Here is a 25,851-nt window from a genome sequence, read left to right as displayed (position 1 = left end):
TTACTTAGCTGTTTGCTGACATTTTGATGAAAAGCTCATGAATATGCTGGACTACATACAGCATGCCAAGTAGTCCTGTAATGATAAAATCAGTGATTAATCAGCAGGAGATTATCAAAATTACACTAAGCAGCCCAGTAAGTGACACATTGCTGGAATCTGGGTCTCTGCCTCTACATTATGGTGCCCTCAACTTAGGTGGCAAAAATCTGGTGACAGATTCCCTTTAAAGACTCATGTCAGGTTTGGGGTTTAAATCTGGTCTGAAGGGGCTCAGTAGACAGACCCTTTTTAGTGTTCTTTGTCGTGTGCACAGATGAATAAACTGCTCCCCTCTCACCAGCTGAGTCTAACTGCAGGATCATCCCCCTCCTCTCCCTCTGGTTACTGTATCACGAAAGAATAGTTTTCTTAAAACTTACTGTAGCTAGGAAAATGGGAACTACAGCCGGCTAGTAAGTGAGTATGGAGCAAGTTTTAATTGATATACAGGGTGGTCCAAAAGTAGATGGACAGTATGTGTAATAGGGCTATGAAGGGGGAGATTTATCAAACATGGTGTGAAGTGAAACTGACTCAGTTGCCCTTAGCAACCAATCAGATTCCACTTTTCATTCTTCAGACTCTTTGGAAAATGAAAGGTGGAATCTGATTGGTTGCTAAGGGCAACTGAGTCAGGTTCACAGATAAATCTCCCCCAAATCTGTTTTTCTTTTCAGATAATTCAGCTAACCCATAATGGCAAGTAATTTAAATACAGATCAAAGAAAATGGATTTTAAAGGGGGCTTTACACGCAGCGATATCGCTAGCGATAGCACGCGCCCCCGTCGTTTGTGCATCATGGGCAGTGATTTGCTAGTTCCCGTCACACATACTTACCTGCCTAACGACGTCGCTGTGGCCGGCGAACTGCCTCTTTTTTTAAGGGGGGGTTCGTGCGGCGTCACACAGCGGCCCGCCAATAACAGCGGAGGGGAGGAGAGCAGCCGCAGGAAAGTGACGCCCACCTCGTTGCCGGAGGACGCAGGTAAGGTGTTTTTCGTCGTTCCCGGGGGTGTCACACGTAGCGATGTGTTCTGCCTCAGGAACGACGAACAACCTGCGTCCAGCACCATCAACGATATTTGGGATTTGAACGACGTATCAACGATTAGGTGAGCATTTGTGATAATTAGCGGTCGTTCGTACGTGTCACACGCAACGACGTCGCTAACGAGGACGGATGTGCGTCACGAATTCCGTGACCCCGACGACATCTCGTTTGCGATGTTGTTGCGTGTAACGGGGCCTTAAGAGTATTGTAAATCTCAAAATGCTGAAACCGTTAGGGCGAATTGGGTTGAAACGTTTGGTACTCCAGCCCCAAAGAGACAAACAAACCATTTACCGCATTTGTGACAAATTCGATGCCACTGGCTCAATCCTTAATGCTCCAAAAACTGGTCGACCCAAAACAGCCTGTACAGAAAATAAGAAACAACTTGTTGCTGAAACATTTGTTTAGAATTGGGAATTTCACGAGCTTCTATCATGCGAATCCTGAAATCTATTGGGTGGAAGGCTTATCATCCACGTCTAATGCATGGTTTATTGGAGGATGATCCAGACAGGCGCGGCAATTTAGTGAGATTATGCTTAACAAAACTGAAGAAAATCCAGTAATTTTAGATAACATTATGTGGAGGGATGAAGCTTCTTTCAAATTATCCGGCCATATTAACAGAAATAATTGTGTTTACTGGTATAATGAGAACATGCATTTAACATTAGAGCAACAACTAAATGAGCCTGGTGTCAATGTTTGGGGGGGGGGGGGTATTTCAAGTTTTGGTGTTTTAGGACCAATAGTTTTTGATGGACCAGTCACGGGAGATAAGTATCTCGAAATTCTAATGAATCAAGTTGTTCCCCAGTTACAGCAACAGCCTAATTTAAATGACCTTTATTTCCAACAAGATGGGGCCGCTCCACATTATTAAAGAGTAGTCCGCGAGTATCTTGATGAAACATTTCCTAATAAATGGATTGGCTGAAGAGGCCCACTTGATTGGCCGGCACGTTCACCAGACTTGAGCCCAATGGATTTTTTTTCTTTTGGGGGGAGTACTCAAGGACAAAGTTTATAGTCGAAAACCAAAAAGTGTCAGTGAATTGAAAAATTACATAAGAGATGCATTTCAAGAAATGAAAGGGAATGTATCATCAGAAAAAAAAAAAAAATTAAATACCTGAAAAAATGTAAAGTAATAATATTTTAATGTTTTGTTTAAATGTTGGTTTTTTTTTTTTAATTGAGCAAAATATAAAAAAAAAATTAAAAAGTTTAATATTTTCCACTGTTAAACACTAGGGGGAGCAGCTTTTGAAATCCTACAGAAATCCCACTGTAGAAAAAAGCTCACATTACAGCTGCAGTAAAGTGGGCAGAGTCTGCTCTCCTGTGTGTGATGGCACGCCTCCCCCCTCTCAATCTGAGTGTTTACAAAGGATAACAGAAAATGACATGTAGGGACATAGTGCAGAGCCATTTTGTTGGTGACCAGAAATGTCTATAAAGTGTCACCAAGGACAGCAGGAGTATCGCACAGGATAGGATTAGATACACAGCTCAGCAGACTGCATCACACAGCATAGGATTAGATACACAGCCGTGCAGACAGTATCACACAGGACAGGATTAGATACACGGCCGTGCAGACTGCATCACCCAGGACAGGATTATATACACCGCTCAGCAGACAGCATCACACAGGACAGGATTAGATACACGGCTCAGCAGACAGCATCACCCAGGACAGGATTAGATGCACTGCTTAGCAGACAGCATCACCCAGGACAGGATTAGATTCACGGCCGTGCAGACAGCATCACCCAGAACAGGATTAGATACACGGCCGTGCAGACAGCATCACTCAGGAGAGGATTAGATACACGGCCGTGCAGACAGCATCACCCAGGACAGGATTAGATACACGGCTCAGCAGACAGCATCACCCAGGACAGGATTAGATACACAGCCGTGCAGACAGCATCACATAGGATAGGATTAGATACACAGCCGTGCAGACAATATCAAACAGGAGAGGATTAGATACACAGCCGTGCAGACAGTATCACACGGGATAGGATTAGATACACAGCTCAGCAGATTGCATCACACAGAATAGGATTAGATACACAGCCGTGCAGACAGTATCACACAGGATAGGTTAGATACACAGCCGTGCAGACAGTATCACACATGATAGGATTAGATACACAGCCGTGCAGACAGCATCACACAGGATAGGATTAGATACACAGCCGTGCAGAAAGCATCACACAGGATAGGATTAGATACACAGCCGTGCAGACAGCATCACACAGGAAAGGATTAGATACACAGCTCAGCAGACCGTATCACACAGGAGAGGATTAGATACACAGCTGTGCAGACAGTATCACACAGGATAGGATTAGATACACAGCTCAGCAGACTGCATCACACAGGATAGGATTAGATATACAGCCGTGCAGACAGTATCACACAGGACAGGATTAGATACACGGCCCGTGCAGAGTGCATCACCCAGGACAGGATTAGATACACGGCTCAGCAGACAGCATCACACTGGACAGGATTAGATACACGGCCGTGCAGACAGCATCACCCAGGATAGGATTAGATACACGGCCGTGCAGACAGCATCACCCAGGAGAGGATTAGATACACAGCCGTGCAGACAGTATCACACAGGACAGGATTAGATACACGGCTCAGCAGACAGCATCACCCAGGACAGGATTAGATACACAGTTCAGCAGACAGTATCACACAGGCTAGGATTAGATACACAGCCGTGCAGACAGCATCACCCAGGAGAGGATTAGATACACAGCCGTGCAGACAGCATCACCCAGGAGAGGATTAGATACACAGCCGTGCAGACAGCATCACCCAGGACAGGATTAGATACACAGTTCAGCAGACAGTATCACACAGGCTAGGATTAGATACACAGCCGTGCAGACAGCATCACACAGGAGAGGATTAGATACACAGCCGTGCAGACAGCATCACACAGGAGAGGATTAGATACACAGCCGTGCAGACAGCATCACACAGGAGAGGATTAGATACACAGCCATGCAGACTGCATCACACAGAATAGGATTAGATACACAGCCGTGCAGACAGTATCACACAGCACAGGATTAGATACACGGCTCAGCAGACAGCATCACCCAGGACAGGATTAGATACACGGCCTTGCAGACAGCATCACCCAGGACAGGATTAGCTACACGGCCGTGCAGACAGCATCACCCAGGACAGGATTAGATACACGGCCGTGCAGACAGTATCACCCAGGACAGGATTAGATACACAGCCGTGCAGACAGCATCACCCAGGACAGGATTAGATACACGGCCGTGCAGACAGCATCAGCGGCGGTACTCACATGCAGTGGGGCACACACACACACACACACATACCAGCGGTGGCGGGCAGAGCGGTGGCTGGGGAGAGCGGAGGTGTCATCGGAGACGGTATTGGCAGGGGCAGGGGGAGGGGCGGTGGCGGTAGCAGTAGCGGGGACTGGGGGGAGCGGAGGTAGTGGGTGTCATCAGAGACGGCGAGGGGGAGGGGCGGCACTAGCGGTAGTAGTAGCGGGGGCAGAGTGGGGCTGGGGAGAGCGGAGGGATGGGGTGTCAGCGGAGACGGTAACGGGGAGAGGGGAGGGGAGGCGGCCCGTACTCACACATCCCGGCAGGTGACAGGAGTATAGTGGAGCAAACAGCATACGCTGTGAGCTCCAGGATGATGGCGCTGATCTCCCTCTGCTGTGATCTGGACAGCCCAGGGGGCGCGTCCAGGTCACAGCAGACGCCCACTGTAATGTAAATGATGGGGTTGGATACCGACCATTGTTCCCTATGCACAGGGGCTGCCATAAAGGAGTGTGTAACTGTCGTTACACACACAGCAAATCCAGCATGGCAGCCCCCAGTGCCTGCAGTAAAATAAGAATTACATAAAAACTAAATAAGCAGTGATTTTTATTTTGTATTAAAAATACTTGATTTCATAATCACTATTTTTAATACAAAAATAAAAAAAAGCGATACAGTACCTTTAATACCCAAAGAGACTTGTGCAAAAATGTTTGTCGAAGAGGCAGACTTCAAAGCTGTGCAAATTGTGATGGAAAACAGTCTGAGCACCCGCGCTGATGAAATGTAAGAGCTTATTGTATTATTGTTCAGAATAAAATTTAATTGTCAATGTAGACTATTACAAGGAATGGAGGCCTCCCATATGATGAGAGGTTGAAAAAGTTAGATATGTTTAGCTTAGAAAAAAGACGTCTCAGAGGAGATCTCATTTATATGTATAAATACATGTGTGGTCAATATAAAGGACTGGCACATGACTTATTCCTTCCAAAGACAATACTAAGGACCAGGGGGCACTCACTGCGAGTGGAAGAAAAGCGATTCCGACAGCTAAATAGGAAAGGGTTCTTTACAGTTAGAGCAGTCAGACTGTGGAATGCCGACCACAAGAGGTAGTAATGGCAGATACTATAACAGCTTTCAAAAAAGGGCTGGAGGATTTCCTCACTACACAACATTGTTGGTTATAAATGACTTAGTGACTAAATGTAGAACTGGTGGAGGAAGGTTGAACTAGATGGACCTAGGTCTTTTTTCAACCTAAGTAACTATGTAACTATGTAACTATGTAATGTTATGCTTGTGTTAGTAAATATAATTTTATATATAAATCAAAATAAATGTTATTTTCTGTCCACCTACTTTTGGACCACCCTGTATATTGCTACATGTCATCATTCCAATATACTGCAAATACCCCCCCCGTGATATTGCGGGGGTCGGGAGAGGCTGATAGACAGGACAGCTGCCATTTGAAGTCCGGTGATGCTGCTGTTCACAGCACTCTAATCCAGTGGAGGGACTATGGATTCCCCTATGTAAGGTGCATGTGATGGAAGCCCTGCACCAGAAGTATGGTCTGCCACTAGGGGGGGCTGCAGTTTGCGTAAAGGGAACAATGTACAGTCTGTAAACAGCTACAGGTAAAGCCAGTGTCTGTCGATATGACTTTTAAGATTAATTTGTTGGGTTTTTTTTTGTATTACATAATTATTGACTTCTCTTTTTTTTTGTTTTTTATTGTACATTTTGTGTTTTAGGTCTTATTAGAAGCTCAGGAAATGGCAGTAAGAAACCACCATGTGGAATACAAATCTAACCTTTACGTTGGTAAGGTTTATACCTCAGCGATGCGTGATCCATAAAGATTTTCAGTATAACCTTTAGAAATATCAAAGATACTAGAGAGAAAAGCTTGCCACTGGGATCCCATCCCGAGCCAGGTCTGTGCTGGACCTGGAAGTGATGATTTCATGGCCGCCTGCCCCCCTGACGGCCCGCCGCCCCCTGACGGCCCGCCCCCCCCTGACGGCCCGCCCCCCCCCTGACGGCTGAAACTTCTCATTAGCCATAGGCTCAGTCGACTAGCGTTAAGGACGTCATCTCAGGCATTACTAATGGAGTACTGTCCCTGGTTTAGCGCTGACACTCCACCAGTCCAGAAGTGGAGGCCAAACCACTGATAGGCTATAGGGTTAGGTGACTTGTTGTCAGGACCTCATAATTTCCAGAGCGGCAGCACTGAAGCATCGGAGCTAAATTTAATAGGAATTATCGCTGGTTTCTTTCTTATAAAAGACCCATACTCTCTGGTAACTTAAAAAAAAAAAAAGGTAAAACAAAAAACCCTTTTCAGGTTTTGAACACATATATTTTTTTTTAATTTTTTTTTTTTTGCAATTTTTGGAGCAGACCCCGAGTTTTGAGGTTTGGGTGCAAATTTAGAGAGTTTCTGCTGCAAAAACAACATAAAAATAATCATCTGTGTCAGTAGATAAGAATGACTAATTTGAACGAGGGATGCAAAGATATAAGCTTTTAACATGGCTGACGTGCACAGAATTAAGAAGGGAGGGGTTACTGACATCAGAGCAGCTACAGGGCCAAAGGGGGGACAACCTCCTAAAAAGGCAAACCTTATTGCAAAGCAGCACAATGACATTAATGACAGTACAATAATGTACGATTCCCAAGACGTGGGACATGACACTCTGCAGCTGGAAATCTTTCCATTTCACAATAATTCCATCGTAACACAAAGTTCTTCAAAGATGTCTACCACTGTTCTTGATGAGTTGATACACACGACACTTCTGGGGTGGTGCACAAGTTGGATCCAAAACCGTCTCAAGTAGATGTAGAAACTTGGCACTCAAGATCTATGTGAACGGTGGTTTTTATTGTGAAGAACTTGTAGGACCAGCACAAGCACAGACGGTTTAGTCCAAAGACGCTCATCAGTGTGCGTGCAGAGGGTCCTCAGAAAGTATAGTAGCGTGATGAGCGGCATAGCTGGGTTTGACGCAGTGTCCACCGCTGTCTATGTCCTACAACAGTAGGATAATCCAATAGAATAGGTCAAATAGGAAATCTATCTTCAGATTGGGGCAACCACAATGTGTAAACTCTACCACCAACTCAACAATCCAAGTGGAGAGATTTTGTTGTTCTAATTTAAATGGAGAGTGTTCCATGTTCAGTCACAGCTGGTAACATGTGGAGTTATGCGCCCCGCCATGAGTTGTGTCCAGTAGTAATGTCCTTCAAGTGATGCCTTCTCTCGTGAAGCCCTGAGTATGGAAGACAGACGAGACATGTCTGCACAATATGATCAGTTTGAGTGGCGCCCAAAACTAAGAGATCTCAGCTTCAACCTTGGTACCATGTATGTGCAGCTATGGCTGACCTGATCTCCCTGTCGGACCCCATTTCCACAAGCTCATAGGCACTGATGGTATCAATAGAACAAAGATCCTTGTGTAGGAAACTTGGAGGCAACAGCCATTTTGTTGTCGCCGGGCCCAGATGAAGTTGTGAGTCTTGTTTATCTGAGTTTGAGTCAGTGGAGATGTGATGCCTCTGCTCAGGAATAAAAAAACGTGTGGTACAGTGTGCAGGTTTTGGGATTAGTTTGGCCTTCCCCAGAATAAAACCACAGTGTACCTTGTTGTTGGCTTCTGAGGTCTTCAGATATTGTAGCTATGGCCTGTGTAGATGCATCAGAGGCAATGTGGACTTCTCTTTTTTGATAGCAGCTGAATAGCAATGTGAGACTTGGAGATTCTATAAGACCTTCAGGGACGTCTTCCAGGTCTCCCACCTTTGTTGTTTCTGGGACGGCAGTAGAATGTACCAATCTATGTTCTCAGCAGTGACCTGTCTCATCAGTATCTTGCGTTGAATAGGTACTATTACCTTGAATAGTTACTATAAACTCAAGAGGATCATTGATGCTGTTTATGGCAAATAAGACCTCTGTGAATGTGAACATGTCCTGTTTAATGTCCCACAGCAGTCCAAGACTACTTATCCTGGGAGGAACATCAGAACCCAGATCGAGGTCGTTTACGTTTTTTGTATGGTCCATAGATGGGAATGCCTTCATTACCTCCTGCCTGTTAGAGATGATCCTCTGAGGTTTTATGCAGAGAGCATTTCCTGTGCCCTAGCGAGCAGATCAATTGACTCTTGACTTGTCGGAAAAAGACTTGAGCCCATCGTCTACGTAGAAGTTCTTCTCCGCAAATTGATCAGCCGTACTCTCTCTCCCCTTCCTGAGCTGTCCATCTCCATCCTTAGATCGCCACAGCGGGTGAGGGGCTTTTGCCGAAGACATGTACCTTCATCCGGTAATCCATTCTTCGAGGACGTCATTGTCCTTGTGCCATAGGTTCCCAAGGTAGCTTCTATGGTCTTCCCTCATTACAAAACAATGAAACCTTTGCTGGATATTGGATATTAGTGCAACAGGTGCTTGTTTTAAAGCGAATCAGCACTCCTATAAGGCTGTTGTTTAGGTTGAGCCCAGTAAGGAGTGAATTATTGAGAGAGCAGCCTTCTTACTGAGCAGTGGAGTCAAACACCACTCTGATTTGGCTAGGTTTGCTTTGGTGATAGATGCCAAAGGATGGATGGTACCAGCATTCTTCCTCCTCCTTCAGTGATGTAGCAGGTTCCTCATGATATGTCAAAGATGTTCTGGGTGAAATGTTTTTCCATCTCTGGTTCCCTCTTCAGGGAAGGTTTTTAAATATGAAAACCTTCAGTTTCTTGCTGCAGATTGTTGGCAACTTCCTTCTTGGAGATCCCCGCTATTCAAATCTTCTTGAGCAAATTCATATTCAATAACCCTTATGAATTCCTTATTCCTCTTTTGCAGGCGCCAACTTGTTGTCCTCGTAGAATTGAACACCGTTGACCGAGACTGTCCTCACATGGCAGGATCGTGTTCATGTTATCGAGGGGTTCTTGTATCCACTTACTGCCACTTAGCTTCTCCTTCACCCAATAATGATGAGAGCATGACTGAAAATAAGTGCTTCAACCTTTTGGCAAAATAGGAGGAAATCTTGTTAGGCCTCTTCATCTTGTCTATGCAGACATTACCTATGATTACTAAGCCTATATCAAAGCGTTGGGTAAATGGCGCATCGTGTGGTCAGTTGATTATCTGAAGTATCTTGTACAGCTGGAGAATGTCTCTACCGACAGAATCGGGATATCTATGCTGTTGTCCAGGGCTGATATCTTGTTGGCTATAGTTATCAGATGAGGGTGATTGAAGAGCGGCCTCAGGCGTTGGGATCTCTGCTCTATTGGATGGTATCTGATAGCACTCAAATGTAGGTAAGGGTATCTACACAGTGTTCTCAAGAGACGTTTGTGTAAAAGGCTACATGCGCACGCTGCTTTTTTTCCTGCTTTTTTGCTGCTTTTTTGGCTGCAGTTTTGTCAGCAGAACTTTCTGACATTTGACTTCCCAGCAAAGTCTATGAGAAGTCAGATTTGTCATGCGCACATTGCAGTTTATTTGTCAGCGGTTTTTTTTGTCAAAAGTTTGTGACAAAAAAAATGCAGCATGTTCATTCTTCCTGCGTTTTTGTCAACATTTGTCACCCATTGAAATCAATGAGGGCATCAAAAACGCAGGAAAAATGCATGCTAATCAAAAGTGGTGCATTTTACCTGCCTTTTACCTGCGTTTTTGGTACCAAAAACGCAGGTGATTTGTCAGGAAGTGAGGTCAGGCAAGTGGTCCCGTCCCGTCCTCCATGTGTTCCCCGAAGTACCGCTGTCCCCAGGGGAGATGATGTGGAGGACGGGGACTATCAGCGGCCGCAGCGGCAGCGAGAGGGAAAAATCAATGTTTTTAGCTGCGAATGTCCATCTCCCTCTCGCTGCCGCCGCTGATAGTCCCGTCCTCCACGAGTTCCCCGAAGTACCGCTGTCCCCAGCGTGCACGCACAGGGGAGATGATGGACCCCTCTCACCGCCACCGCTGAAAGTCCCGTCCTCCACGCTCCTGTCAGCTCCACGCAGTAGCGCAATCAGCTGAGTTGTCACTGAGGTTACTCGCGGTGGCCGCGGGTAACCTCGGTGACAGCTCAGCTGATCGCGCGGCTGTCTTCAGTTGTTGTGTGGAGGTGACCGGAGCGGCTGTGTCTGCTGCAGCTCCAGTCACCTCCATGCAGCAGAGCTGGATGCGGCGCTGGACCATCCTGGATTACGCCGGACATGGAGGGCTTTGTCGGGGTTAATAAATTGGTAATGAGGGAATGTGTTTGTGTTTTTTATTTCTAATAAAGTATTTTTCGGGTGTGTGTGTTTATTTACTGTAATTTACAGATTAATCATGGAAGGTATCTCGGGGAGACGCCTGACATGATTAATCTAGGACTTATTGGCAGCTATGGGCTGCCATTAACTCTTTATTACCCCGATTTGCCAACACACCAGGGCAAATCGGGAAGAGCCGGGTACAGCCCCAGAACTGTCGCATCTAATGTATGCGGCAATTCTTGGCGGCTGTTGGCTGATATTGTTAGGCTGGGGGGCTCCCCATAACGTGGAGCTCCCCATCCTGAGAATACCAGCCTTCAGCCGTATGGCTTTATCTGGCTGGCATTAAAATTGGGGGGGACCGCACGCCAGTTTTTTTTAATTATTTATTTCTAACTTTTTTTTTTTCAATTCAACATGCTTTATGGGCTTGTTTGAACTGAAAAATACATGAAACAATTGTTGACAAAACTGCAGCCAAAAACGCACCAAAAAAGCAGCAAAAAAGCACCTACATTTTTTGTGACATTTCCAGGCTCTCTCTGACAAGGTGCAGTTTTGGCTGCAGTTTGTGAACACGAAAAAGAAGCAGCGCTGCAGGTGCCCAAGATGCTAAGGTAAGCATTTCCATTTGTTGAACAAATCAGAGTCCTTACCTTGCAAGTGATCAGTTACTCTGATCGTCCAGGATGATGTATACCCTTATGTTTTGTCTGGTTGACCCTTGGAATATACGTTCACCAGACATATCTTCACACATCACTTGTCCCAGAGGTCTTCTCCGCAGACTTTTGTGCAAGAACAAGATATTGTGGTGTGACTTGCATCCTTCCCGCCATTGCATGTGGTGGGAGAAGGCGTAAATGGTTAGGGGGAGGCTGCGATGGATGGAGCGCTTTGTACGTGGTCCTTGCTATCACAGTCCAAACACTTAATTGCACATTTAAAGTCTTAAGCAAAGTTTTCAGTAGAAGCACAACATTGGTAGTATACCCCAAACCTCTTTAGGAGCTCCTTGCTTTCTTGGAGCGGTTTCCGAGCTCTTCTTAAGGAATGTGGCTTATGAATGGGATAAAGCCCATTAGGATTTTCAACTTTTTCACTTTTGTTGCTCTTGTTCAGATTTGGCGTAGGTGTGGGAAGACTATCAGTCTTTTTCACTTACACTGGACTTCTGCGGTTTCTGTTGTTTGAATGTGGATTCTCATATTTAGGAGGACATAAACCAGGGTTGCTGAACTCTCCATGCAAAAAGCTTGGGTCAGTCTTATACTGTCAGAAGTAGGAGAACAAAGGAAAGGAGACTTGATGTTCTCTTTTGTACCTTGACCCAAATGTGGTCCACTTTTCTCTATCCTTATATGGCAGCTTGGAAACTATTGGATTTACCCAACGAGCAGTGTCCAGGTAGCTGAGGGGGGTGGGGGGGTGGGGGTAGGTGCATGACTATGTTGGGCAGCTGGAGCTCTAACAGTAGGTCACTGAGATCTTGAACTTTTGAGCTTTAGATTTTTGGAAAATTCCTTTGGTTGTGTTTTTTATGGCTTCAGGACTGCCAAAGCTTTGTTCTAGTGTCTGCCATACAAGCCACTGGATTACTAATGTGGACAGATCTCAGTCTCTTTCCCCGCTCTGTAGATTAAGGCCCTAGCCACCTGTTCAGCAGGTCCAGCTCTTCTGCAGCACTGATGCCGAGGTCACCAATTACGGTTCTAAAGGCACATTTCCAACTTCTGTAGTTCTCAGATTGATTGTCAAACCTTGTGAGACCGACCTTTTTAAACGGTACATGATTCGCCGTGAACTTACTAAGTCAGACATGTCTGTTTTCTCTGATTTGCGAAGAACAATGGTTGGTTCAGTAGTGCAATTCCTATGATCTGTAGCGTTTTGACCTAGAAACATGGAAAATTATGGTGTGGCATTGGTGTTTAGTCCAGTAACTGGTTTGATGTGCACAGTCTCCTGCCTCTCCTTCTCCTGCCTCTCCGTCTCCTGACTCTCCTTCTCCTGCCTCTCCTTCTCCTGCCTCTCCTTCTCCTGCCTCTCCTTCTCCTGCCTCTCCTTCTCCTGCCTCTCCTTCTCCTGCCTCTCCTTCTCCTGCCTCTCCTTCTCCTGCCTCTCCTGCCTCTCCTTCCTCTCCGTCTCCTGCCTCTCCGTCTCCTGCCTCTCCGTCTCCTGCCTCTCCGTCTCCTGCCTCTCCGTCCCCTGCCTCTCCGTCCCCTGCCTCTCCGTCCCCTGCCTCTCCGTCCCCTGCCTCTCCGTCCCCTGCCTCTCCGTCCCCTGCCTCTCCGTCCCCTGCCTCTCCGTCCGCTGCCTCTCCGTCCCCGACTATATGGTTGTCAGGCATATGATGACTTGGTTGCATGTAGACGTCAGTGCATTGAGTTTGCTAAGGACAGGGGCCTGGTACGTTCTGGTGCATGAAGGACTTTCAGGATGAGGGATCTGTTGCGTATTGTCCTGACCTTGAATGAGTGTTGAAGAAGGATCGGTGTTCTTCTGTTTTGGAGAAATGTCTACATTGTCAGGAACGATTGTTGGAGTCAGGGGTCCGCTATTTTGGCTTAGCACATAGCCTCTTGTATGCTTAAGAGGGTCTTGTTCCAGGAGCTTTAGCCTCGCTCACATTCCTTCCCTAATGCTTGTATTTCTGCTCTTTCCGCTTCCATTTCGGCCTTCTTGCGTGCTGTTTCTGCATCTATTTCTGCCCTCTTTTGTGCCTTTTCTGCTTTCATCTCAGTATTCTTCTGCGTAAAAGCGGCTTGTATCTTAGTAGCCTCGGCTTCCGCGTGTGCTCTTATAAGCTGCTCACTGAGAGTTGAATAATTTGAAGAGCGTGACTTAGATGATCGCTTTGACTGCTTTGGTGGATTTAGAAATGCGAGATGACGTCTCTGGTATCTGTGCCATTCTTGCCTCTGTCATTGACTTAATATCATGTACTGTACGGTCTCTCTCAGAATTAAGTTGCTGGAAACTTTGCAGTTCATCTAGAGAATCCGGTGTATTAAGTTTTTCCGGAGTAGATATATATATATATATATATATATATATATATATATATATATATATATATATATATATATATATATATATATATATATATATATATATATATAATAAATTTATACACAGCTGACATAGGGCTCCCTCTGGTGGTAGCTTGTGATAACCAGGCTGAGAGATGGTGGTGATGGGACTCAGCACCTTTTGCCATAAGTCTGATACATTGTAAGAAAGTTCATATATTGCAGTCTCTACATTTTTCTTAACCCTTCATGTGGATTGGTAGAGCGGTTAGCCCTTTTCACTGGACTGGGGATCGAGAGCTAAACCTTGTGCATTTGATTGTAGATCTTGCAAAGACAGTTGAGTCTTCCCTTCAGCCATAGTAATTAACAGGTTGGATCTGTGTAGTGCTGCAAGTATAGAGCGCCTGAGACACCCTTTTCGTAGCTGTCTCTTATACCACTACTTACACATTGAAACTTCATCAGATAGCTTGACTTGAATACAGAGGCACATATGAAGATTCCAGAAGAAGTGGTTTATTTTCCAGCTGAATTCTTGTATTTATCTACACTGTGTGCAGAATTATTAGGCAAATGAGTATTTTGATCACATGATACTTGTTATACATGTTGTCCTACTCCAAGCTGTATAGGCTGAGAGCCAACTACCAATTAAGTAAATCAGGTGTTGTGCACCTCTGTAATAAGGAGGGGTGCGGTGTAATGACATCAACACCTTATATAAGGTGTGCTTAATTATTAGGCAACTTCCCTTCCTTTGGCAAGATGGGTCAGAAGAGAGATTTGACAGGCGAAAAGTCCAAAATTGTGAGATGTCTTGCAGAGGGACGCAGCAGTCTTGAAATTGCCAAACTTTTGAAGTGTGATCACCGAACAAAAGTGTTTTCATGGCAAATAGCCAACAGGGTCACAAGAAGCGTGTTGGGCAAAAAAGGCGCAAAATAACTGTCCATGAGTTAAGGAAAAAAATTGAGGAAAAATCAAGCGTGAAGCTGCCAAAATGCCATTTGCCACCAGTTTGGCCATATTTCAGAGCTGCAGCGTTACTGGAGTATCAAAAAGCACAAGGTGTGCCATTCTCAGGGACATGGCCAAGGTAAGGAAGGCTGAAAAACGACAACCTCTGAACAAGAAACATAAGATAAAACGTCAAGACTGGGCCAAGAAATATCTTAAGACTGATTTTTCAAAGGTTTTATGGACTGATGAAATGAGAGTGACTCTTGATGGGCAGATGGATGGGCCAGAGGCTGGATCAGTAAAGGGCAGAGAGCTCCACACCGACTCAGAGGCCAGCAAGGTGGAGGTGGGTACTGGTATGGGCTGGTATCATCAAAGATGAACTTGTGGGACCTTTTCGGGTTGAGGATGGAGTGAAGCTCAACTCCCAGACCTACTGCCAGTTTATTGAAGACAACTTCTTCAACCAGTGGTACAGGAGGTAGTCTGTATCGTTCAAGAAAAACATGATTTTCATGCAGGACAATGCTCCATCACATGCATCCAACTACTCCACAGCGTGGCTGGCCAGTAAAGGTCTAAAAGATGAAAAAATAATGACATGGCCCCCTTGTTCACCTGATCTGAACCCCGTAGAGAACCTGTGGTCTCTCATAAAATGTAAGATCTACAGGGAGGGTAAACCGTACACCTCTCGGAACAGTGTCTGGGAGGCTGTGGTGGCTGCTGCACGCAATGTGGATCGTAAACAGATCAAGCAACTGACAGAATCTATGGGTGGTCGGCTGCTGAGTGTCATCAGAAAGAAAGGTGGCTATATTGGTCACTCATTTTTTTGGGTTTCGTCAGAAATGTTTACTTCTACATTTTGTGCAGTTATATTGGTTTACCTGGTGAAAATAAACAAGTGAGATGGGAATAGATTTGGTTTTTATTAAGTTGCCTAATAATTCTGCACAGTAATAGTTACCTGCACAAACAGATATCCTCCTAAGATAGCCAAATCTAAAAAAAAAAACCAAAACACTTCAACTTCCAAAAATATTAAGCTTTGATATTTGAGCCTTTTGGGTTGATTGAGAACATAGTTGTTGTTCAATAATAAAAAAAAAAAATCCTCTAAAATACAAGTTGCCTAATAATTCTGCACACAGTGTACAATTACAGTGGGTGAAAAGGACAACTCCGATTCAGGGATGCAAAGACAGGAGCTTTTAACATGGCTGACATGCACAGAATGGGGAAGAAGGGGGGGTTACTGACATCAGAGCACCTACAGGGAGAGAGAGGGGACAATCTTCTGAAAGGCAAACCTTATTGTAGAGCAACACAATGACAATAATATAATTACAATACTGTATGATTCCCAAGTCGTGAGGCATGACAGTCACCACAGGCTCCCCCGCTACATCCCCAGTAGTTACATCCGAACTCCGCATTGCCCCTTAGTAGTCTTAGCAGAATTTCCCATTTTCTTGTAGCAAGGACTCTTCCCCAGTAGTCACAGCAGAGCCTCGCAATGCACCCTGCTAGCCATAGCACAATCCCCTTCCCCAGTAGTCACATCAGAATTTCTCACTGCCACCCTAGTAGTCATTGCAGAATTTTTCCTTCCCAAGTAGTTGCAGCAGAACTTTTCAATGCCACCTTGCTAGTCAGAGAATTTCCTCAGTAGTCATAACAAAACTTCTGACTGCCACCGTAATAGTCGGAGCAAAACTTCAGTCCCACCCTACCGTGTTTTGCCTAAAATAATACACTGTCCCAAAAAAAAAAAAAACCAAAAAAAAACGCATGGGCTTATTTTCGGGTAGGTCTTATTCTTGGGGAAACATGGTTGGGTGTAAGGTTACCCCCCTAGAAAAGCAGATGCTCCCCAGGAGAATAATAGTTACCAGACCTCTTATTTCTGCGCAGCCCCAGGTCCTGCTGCGATTCTGGGCGGACACTCCCAGCAGGTATGCTTTATGCCATCCTCCCCTGCTTCTGGCCAACACACATATCAGATTGCGCACACACTCACCACATCCGGTGAGACCAATTGCTTCCGGCCATCAGGAGAAGATTGGATGCAGTTCAGTGGAGCTTGAGGACCTGCGGTGGAACTTAAGGAGGACTCTCAGGTCCTCTATGCGTTACACTGCACTGCGTCCCAGGTTCCTCTGACAGCCAGAAGGAATCGGTAGCACCGTGTGTGTGTGTGTGTGTGTGTGTGTGTGTGTGTGTGTGTGTGTGTGTGTGTGTGTGTGTGTGTGTGTGTGTGTGTGTGTGTGTGTGTGTGTGTGTGTGTGTGTGTGTGTGTGTGTGTGTGTGTGTGTGTGTGTGTGTGCGTGTGCGCGCGCGCGTGCGCGTGCGCACACATATGATCTGATTTTTGGAAAAGCACGGTAGTAGTTTAAGAATTACCCTTTCCCCCAGTAGTCACAGCACAACTCCTCACTGCCACCATAGTAGTCATGGCAGAATTCCCCCATTCCCAGTAGACACAGCAGACCTTCAGATTGCCACCATAGTATTCTTAGCAGAATTTCCCCTTCCTGGCAGCAAGGATCAATCCCCAGTAGAAACAACAATACTCTACTGCCCCCTAGTAGTCAAAGCGGAATTCCCCCTTTCCCAGTAGTCACAGCAGTACTCCCTGCTGTCCTCCTGTAGTATTTTGTTTTAGTGTTAGCAAAATTTTTCCATCCCTTTAGCAAAGTCTTTTCCCCAGTAGTACTTCCTGCTGCTCCCTTTTGTAGTTTTAGCAGAATTTCCTCTTCCCCAGTAGTCACAGCAGGACTGCCAACTATCAACCTAGTAGTTTTGTCAAGGAGAAATTCCATAGTTTCGGAAACCTCCTTCATAACAGCGAATGTCTGCTAAAATCTCTGATTAATAGTTACTGAGTGCTGACAAAGGAATTTAGACCAAATAAATATCTGGTTTAAACCCTACTCAGTGAGAGCAGGTGCACAAGAGCAGTGGTTTATTTATTTTTTTTTTACAAGCTTTAGTTCTAGAGAACAGGAATGAGTTAATCTTTTAGTAAAATTCCAATGTATGCCATTGGCTATATTAAAAAAATATGCAAAAAGTCTGTGACGTTTATCTAATTTGGAAATTCCTCTCAGCGCTTCCTATTTTCCGACTCCATCTCTGGCACGTACTGTCTAAGCCTTGAATTTGGACTTGCACAGATAGCCAGCCTTTCTTATCACATCTGAATTCCGTTGCTTTGTATCAGTCTGCAGCTGGTGACCTTGGGTATGAATGCTTTTCCTGATACGTAGAAGTAATCCTAAAAAAAACAAATATATATCAGACATCAGCCGCAGGCTTTAAAACTCCATCTTGCTCCTCATATACAAAAGAAAACTTGGTTATTGAAAGGTACATAGTGGTTATATAAAAACACATAGAGAAACACACACACACACACACACACACATACACACATATATAGTACTATCGCAGTAGATAAACATATCAAAAAATATTTTGTGTTCTCGCAGTTTTACCAGAACTCCCCCTTCCTCAGTAGTCACAGTGATAGACTCTACTGCCCACATAGAAGTCATAGCAGGATTCTCCCTTCTTAGTAGCAAAGACCCCTCACCCATCCCCCAGTTGTACTCCTCTCCTGCACACTCCGAGCCCATCCTGTCGCCAGTTTGTCTGTAGCTTGATCCTCTGACTCTTTAGCATACGAACTGTTATCTGGTTATCCCTTTAAACTTTCAGCCTTACGATGTCAGCTTCTATAGACCAAGTGCCGTGAGGCATCATAGGGTTGTTAGGCATCATAGGGTTCAGTTATGGTGGGAAAATGATGAGCAGGAAGGCTGATTTATATATAATGGCTGAAAATACAAATGTGGTGTTATTCACACACTCATCTCTTATCTGCCTTTCAGCCGACTCTTTTTCCGGTAAAGGCCACTACCTGAAGCGGATTCGCATCCACGCCCGGGGTAAATTTGGTATCATGGATAAGGTACACTGCCATTATTTCGTCAAGTTGGTTGAAGGACCACCACCTCCAAAAGAAAAACCCATCACCGGCTACCAGCAAGCGGAAGACTACGTGCAGCAGCTCCGAAACCGCACCATCATCCACAGCTTGTGAGCGGCCGCTCCTCGGAGCACTATTGACTTTGATGGGAGGGAGTCGTGTATATAGAAATATATACGTTCACATTTTCTGAAAATTCATATGTAAAATAAAATATTGTTTCCTTGTTATATATTTTGAAAGTGAGAAATAATCAGGTGATAATATAGTGTTTGTAGTTAGTGATAGAGCATGAAGGTGCTCGAAACGAGCAATCAAACGTTCCGACAGACGCGACTCGTGTACAGAGTATAATGGAAGTAATTGGGAACTTGAGTATTTGGCGTAACATACGTGGTTGTGGGAGTGGGAGGGCCCTATGACCCCAGCGCCTGCTGCAGCTGGATGTGCGTCCACAGGTGCACATCCAGCTGTAATGCATTGCAGCACAGAGATACATCTGGTCCCTGCCCTGCAATACAAGCAAACAGTGGCCAACACCTGATGTTAGTGGTTCCCTTGCCTAGGGGCACATCACAGTAACGTAATGCATCACTATTGGCACAGAAGCCGATCTCCGTTGCTGGCCACTGTGCGCCAGCTATAGAGGAAGACACCGTGCAACCGTGCGGGAGTAGGAAAGGTGAATAGAATGTTTGGGTATTCTATTTCTTGCGTTAGCGACAGAATGGAGACATATATACCAGGATGGGTCCTAGCCTGGGGACATATATACTAGGTTGGGGCCCAGGATAAGGACATGTATACCAGGATGGGGACATACACACACATGGTCAAAATTGTTGGTCTCCCTCGTTGAATGAAAGAAAACACCACAATGGTCACAGAAATAACTTGCAAATGGCAAAAGTGATAATAAATTTAAAAAAAAAAAAAGAAAAAAAATCTATGAAAATGAACAAATGAAAGTAAAAAATTGCTTTTCAACCATGCTTAACTCATGAAACAGGCCTGGACAGAAATTATGGTACCCCTGAAAATAATGTGACAAAAGGGACATGTTAAATAAAGGTGCGTCCACTAATTTTGCATCACAGGTGTCTACAATGTTGTAATCAGTCAGTGGGCCTGTATATAGGGCTGCAGATACTTACTGTGCTGTTTGGTGACATGGTGTGTACCACACTCAACATGGACCAGAGGAAGCGAAGGAAAGAGTTGTCTCAGGAGATTAGAAAGAAATTTATAGACAAGTATGGTAAAGGTTATAAGACCATCTCTAAGCAGCTTGATTTTCCTGTGACTAGTTGCACATATTATTCAGATATTTAAGATCCATGGGACTGTAGCCAACCTCCCTGGAGTGGCTGCAGGAGGAAAATTGATGACAAATCACAGAGACGGACAATATGAATGGTAACAAAAGAGCCCAGAAAAACTTCTAAAGAGATTAAAGGTGAACTTCAAGCTTAAGGAACATCAGTGTCAGATCACACCATCCGTCGTTGTTTGAGCCAAAGTGGACTTCATGGGAGACGACCAAGGAGGACACCATTGTTGGGAAAAAAAAAGCCAGACTGGAACTTTTTGGCAAGGCACATCAGCTCTATGTTCACAGACGGAAAAATGAAGCATATCAAGAAAAGAACACTGTCCCTACTGTGAAACGTGGAGGAGGCTCTGTTATGTTCTGGGGCTGATTTGCTGCATCTGGCACAGGGTGTCTTGAATCTGTGCAGGGTACAATAAAATCTCAAGACTATCAAGGGATTCTAGAGAGAAATGTGCTGCCCTGTGTCAGAAAGCTTGGTCTCAGTCGCAGGTCATGGGTCTTGCAACAAGATAATGACCCAAAACACACAGCTAAAACACCCAAGAATGGCTAAGAGGAAAACATTGGACTACTCTGAAGTGGCCTTCTATGATACCTGACCTAAATCCTAATGAGCATCTTTGGAAAGAGCTGAAACATGCTGTCTGGAAAAGGCAACCTTCACACACCAGACACAAGGAGCAGTTTGCTCTTGAGGAGCTGCCAAAATACCTGTCGAGAGGAGCAGAAGTCTCATTGACAGTTACAGGAATCGTCTGATTGCAGTGATTGCCTCTAAAGGTTGTGGAACAAAATATTAAGTTAAGGAGGAGCAGGAGGAGGGAAGGAGAGGAGGATGGGAGGAGGAGGGGGAGGAAAAGAGGAGGATGGGAGGAAGAGGGGGGAGGAGGAGAAGTAGAAGTGGAGGAGGGAAGGAGAGGAGGAGTATGGGAGGAGGAGGGAAGGAGAAGAGGAGGAGCAGGGAAGGAGAGGAGGAGGAGACGAGGATGGGAGAAGGAGGGAAGGAGAGGAGGATGGGAGGAGGAAGGAAGGAGAAGGAGAAGAGGAGGAGGGAAGGAGAGGAGGATGGGAGGAGGAAGGAAGGAGAAGAGGAGGAGGGAAGGAGAGGAGGATGGGAGGAGAAGAGAAGGAGAAGTGGAGGAGGAGGGAAGGAGAGGAGGATGGGAGAGGAGGATGGGAGGAGGAAGGAAGGAGGAGAGGAGGAGGGAAGGAGAGGAGGATGGGAGGAGGAGGGAAGGAGAGGAGGAGGGTGCCATCATTTCTATCCAGGCCGATTTCATGAGTTATTTTTTAAAAAAATTCTGTAGAAACAGAAAAGCAGCAATGTCTGACTGTTAGTTGTTCATTTTCATAGATTTTTTTTATTTAGTACTACTTTTGTCAGATTCAATTTATTTCTGTGACCAATGTGTTTTTTTCTTTCATTAAACGAGAGGTACCAACAATTTTGACCACATGTGTATATATCAGGAAGGGACTTAGGTAAGAACATGTATACCAGGATGGGGACATATATGCCAGGAAGGGACCTAGGATGGTGACATATATACCAAAAAGGGGCCTAGGATGGGGACATTCTGTATATACCAGAAAGGGGACTAGAATGGGGACATATATACCAGAAAGGGGCCTAGGAGGGGCACATATATACCAGAAAGGGGCCCAGGATAAGGACATATATATATATACCAGGATGAGGACATATACCCTAGAATGGGGGACTTATTTACCAGGATGGGGGCATATATAACACGACGGAGGACTTCCCAGGATGGGGGCATATATAACACGACGGAGGACTTACCAGGATGAGGGCATATTTAACAAGACGAAGGACTTGTTTACCAAGATGGGGGCATATATACCACGATGGAGGACTTATTTACCGGGATGGGGGATATCATTACATAATGGGGGAGAGAAACTCGTATGTCTTTATAGGATTTAGAACGCTACAAGGGTCACCAAACTCTAGCTACACCACTGCTCCATCAGTAACTCGTGCTTCTATGCTCACCCCTGCTTTACACTGCAGCTTTGCTTGTTCATTATGGCAACTGTGTATAAACAGAAACTTGATGGGAAGCCAATATGTGCAATCTGATTGGGGTTAAAGTATCTAGGTGTTCAATTTTAGTTAAGATTTGGGTGACAGTGAAGGGGGAAAAATGAGAGGATGGCGAGCTGTAAGCGCAGAACAAAACCCCACACACTTGTGCCTTATTCGTACACATGTTGAATAATGGAGAACTGTGGAATGAGAGGGAAGATTACTAAAAAGAACCTGCTGACAGGGGCAGGTACCTCTTAATGAAATAGGCACATCTTATTCTTGCACATTCCGCATATAAAACGCCATTTGTACAGGATGAGCAAACTTTTACAGGATAGCTGCAATACCACTTGTGGCCACTAGGTGGCAGTGCAATACTGTTGTTATTACATTATTATTGCGTTATTTTGCTTGTTAATTACATGTACAAATATATATGCACAAAATTATATATGTAATTAACATAAACATATATATTGTATTTACTACATGATTCAATTATAAAAGGATCATTTTGCACAGGCGACCATTAATGATGGCTCGTAGTTCTCACACTTTTCAATGACAGGTGCCAGCTTCTCGATAAATGATTTATTCCAACATGTCAAAAATTTCTGGTCTAGTCCAAATCTGATCCTTCTCCTCGCACCAGGGAATTGATTTACACTATGGTTCGCTTCCCTACTGGCAAAACTAACCTACCCGCGGCTGTCATGCTAATGATTTGTGCCGCAGGAATAATCGTCCCCGCAGCAAGAGATCAGAATCAGCTGATTGCGATCAGTGTTAATAAATGTCGCCACATACCGGCGTCCACCCTGGTGATGGTTTATATAAGGTGAATGATGACATGACGGTAAGGATTCTTTTCGGTTCCTGCGGCTCCATATATTTTTATTTTTATAAGTTGTAATTAGGAGGAAAAAAAATCAAAACAGTAATTAGTATGTACAGGGGGTGACACACAAGGACTCTGCATTCAGCAATTCTCCAGCATGAAAGACATTGATACAGATAATTGAACTAGAAAGGTACATTGACATTTTCTAAACAGCGTAAATGAAACTCTTGCAACGGCGACGCAATGTTCTGGGTATGAATAAACCTGTAATTAATCAGTCACTCACGATATTAGTCAGACTGGTTGATCGGTGCTTCTTGAGGGCTAAAAAGTTTTACTGTGTGAACTTTTTCTAAATCATTCATGTAAAAATGTCCATAAGACATCAAATTGCTTCTTCAGGGAGGAAGGAGACAAACTCTAGCGCCACCTATTGGAAGTAGCAATCCTAAATGTCAAAATTGACCCTTTAATGATCCTTGTCATATGACAGGATTTTTACCAGATCAGAACCTCAATTTGCAGACACAGTGTTTCGAAGTGATTGCCCCTCGTCAGTGCAAAGTACGAGATCTGATCTGGCTGTATGAGAAGCTATAGTGGGGTCTAAGTGGAAAACTTTTCTCCTTGCGGAGACTAAAGGCTACTTTACACGCTGCGATATCAGTCCCGATATCGCTAGCGTGGGCACCCGCCCCCATCGGTTGTGCGACACGGGCAAATCGCTGCCCGTGTTGCACAACATCGCCCAGACCCGTCACACATACTTACCCGCCCGGCGACGTCGCTGTGACCGGCGAACCGCCTCCTTTCTAAGGCGGGCGGTTCGTTCAGCGTCACAGCAACGTCACAGCTGCGTCACTGATCCGCCGCCCAATAGAAGCGGAGGGGCGGAGATGAGCGGGAGTTAACATCCCGCCCACCTCCTCTTCGCATAGCGGCCGGGAGGCAGGTAAGGAGAGCTTCCTCGTTCCTGCGGCGTCACACATAGCGATGTGTGCTGACGCAGGAGCGACGAACAACTTCGTTACTGCTGCAGTAACGATAATCGAGAATGGACCCCCATGTCACCGATGAGCGATTTTGCACGTTTTTGCGACGATGTGAAATCGCTCATTGGTGTCACACGCAACGGCATCGCTAATGCGGCCGGATGTGCGTTACAAAATCCGTGACCCCAACGACTCCGCATTAGCGATGTCGCAGCGTGTAAAGCCCCCTTAAGGCCAGAATCACACTTGCTAGTGCCTCGCGTGTTTCTCGCGCGAGTCTCTCATGGCAGAACCCGGCTTGGCCGCACACTCCCCTGACAGGAGCGGGTCGGTTGCATGCATCTCTATGCAGCTCAGACGCTCCTGTATGCATAGTGTGCAGCCAAGCCTTGTTGAACTATGAGAGACTCGCGCGAGTTAAACGCGAGGCACTAGCAAGTGTGATTCTGGCCTAACAAACTAATCTGGATGGCAGTGAGGAGTCTTATAGCTGCAATGCTCTTCTGGAAAATATTCAAATTGTCTCTTCAGGGAGGAAGGAGATGAACTCTAGCGCCATCTATTGGAAGTAGCAATCCTAAAAATCAAAAGTGGCCCTTTAACAAACCTTTTCATATGACTTAGGATTTATGCCAGATCAGAACCTAAATTTGCAGATGGGGTGATTTCCCCTTGTCAGCGCAAAGTATGAGATCTGATCTGGCTGTATGAGAAGCTATAGTGGGGTCTAAGGGGAAAACCTTTCTATTTCCCAGTGTGGCTTTTCTTGGTGGTGTGCATGCCTTAGTGTTCTGATCTCTTGCTGCCTGACCTAGATTTTACTGCTCCTGAACCCTGATCAACAGATGTCGCCACAGAGCTCCTCAAATGGTATGATGTCCCCACACAGCCTCACTACACAGTATTATGTCTCCACAAAGCCCCCCACGTAGTATTATGTCCCCACACAGCCTCACTACACAGTATTATGTCTCCACAAAGCCCCCCACGTAGTATTATGTCCCCACACAGCCTCACTACGCAGTATAATGTGCCACAGTATTATGACCCCATACAGCCCCCTAGTTAGAATAAGGTCTCCACAAAGCCCCCTTACACAATATGTTCACACACAGCCCCCTTACATATTACTATGTCCCCCCGCTCAAAATGATTTACCAACACAGCCCTCTTACATATTACAATGTCCCACATAGCCCCCACTCAGAATATCTCCTCTCAGCCCTTTACACAGTATTATGTCCCCATACAGCCCCCCACTTAGAATAATTTACCCACTCAGCCCCCTTACACAATATGTCTGCACACAGCCCCCTTACAAATTACTATGTCCCCACACAGCCTCCACTCAGCCCCCTTAGACATTATGTCCCACACAGTCCTCCACTCAGAACGATTTCTCCACAAAGTCCCCTTAGACATTACTATGTCCCCGCACATCCTCCCACTCAGAATAATTTCCCAATACAGCCCCCTTAGACATTACTATGTCGCCACACAGCCCCCACTCAGAATGATTTCCCCACATCGCCCCCTTAGATATTATGTCCCACACAGCCCCCACTCAGAATGATTTACCCACTTAGCCCCCTTACACATCTGTCCTTACACAGCCCCCCCATTCAGAATGATGTCCCCTCACAGCCCTCTCTACCCATGCAAAATAATGGAAAAAACAAAATAAAACCTACTCATCAAACCTTGTTCCCCTGCTACTACTGTCTGCGCTGTGCACTGACACGCACAGATGTACTGCTGTTATTGCGTCTGCTGCTCTCTCGGAGGCACAGGCTCAATGATGGAAGAGAGAGCTGATGACTCCCTGTTCCATTATTATATTCCCCAGTATCTCAGCTGTAGGATGCACATACCGGTGAATGTGAGGCGCTGGGCACGGGGCGTCGCCTGGTGCAGGATGCAACTGT

The 25,851-nt window shown here is 45.3% G+C and overlaps 1 protein-coding gene and 1 long non-coding RNA gene across 2 annotated transcripts in view; one reads left to right on the top strand and one right to left on the bottom strand.

Moving 5' to 3' along the window:
* Nucleotides 1-18,937, top strand: part of MRPL22 (mitochondrial ribosomal protein L22) — a 37,664-nt gene extending 18,727 nt beyond the window's left edge. Inside the window, exons 6-7 of the mRNA XM_075344304.1 lie at nt 6,200-6,269; nt 18,610-18,937. Of these exons, the coding sequence (XP_075200419.1) occupies nt 6,200-6,269; nt 18,610-18,821 (282 nt within the window). The 3' untranslated portion in view covers nt 18,822-18,937. The remainder of the gene's footprint in view (nt 1-6,199; nt 6,270-18,609) is intronic.
* Nucleotides 17,197-25,851, bottom strand: part of LOC142303149 (uncharacterized) — a 161,993-nt gene continuing 153,338 nt past the window's right edge. Inside the window, exon 3 of the long non-coding RNA XR_012752999.1 lies at nt 17,197-17,993. This is a non-coding gene — a long non-coding RNA (uncharacterized LOC142303149). The remainder of the gene's footprint in view (nt 17,994-25,851) is intronic.

This window comes from Anomaloglossus baeobatrachus, chromosome 4 (genome assembly GCF_048569485.1).
Source record: "Anomaloglossus baeobatrachus isolate aAnoBae1 chromosome 4, aAnoBae1.hap1, whole genome shotgun sequence".
In the NCBI taxonomy this organism is placed as follows: Eukaryota; Metazoa; Chordata; class Amphibia; order Anura; family Aromobatidae; genus Anomaloglossus; species Anomaloglossus baeobatrachus.
This window is presented reverse-complemented; position numbering and strand designations above follow the sequence as displayed.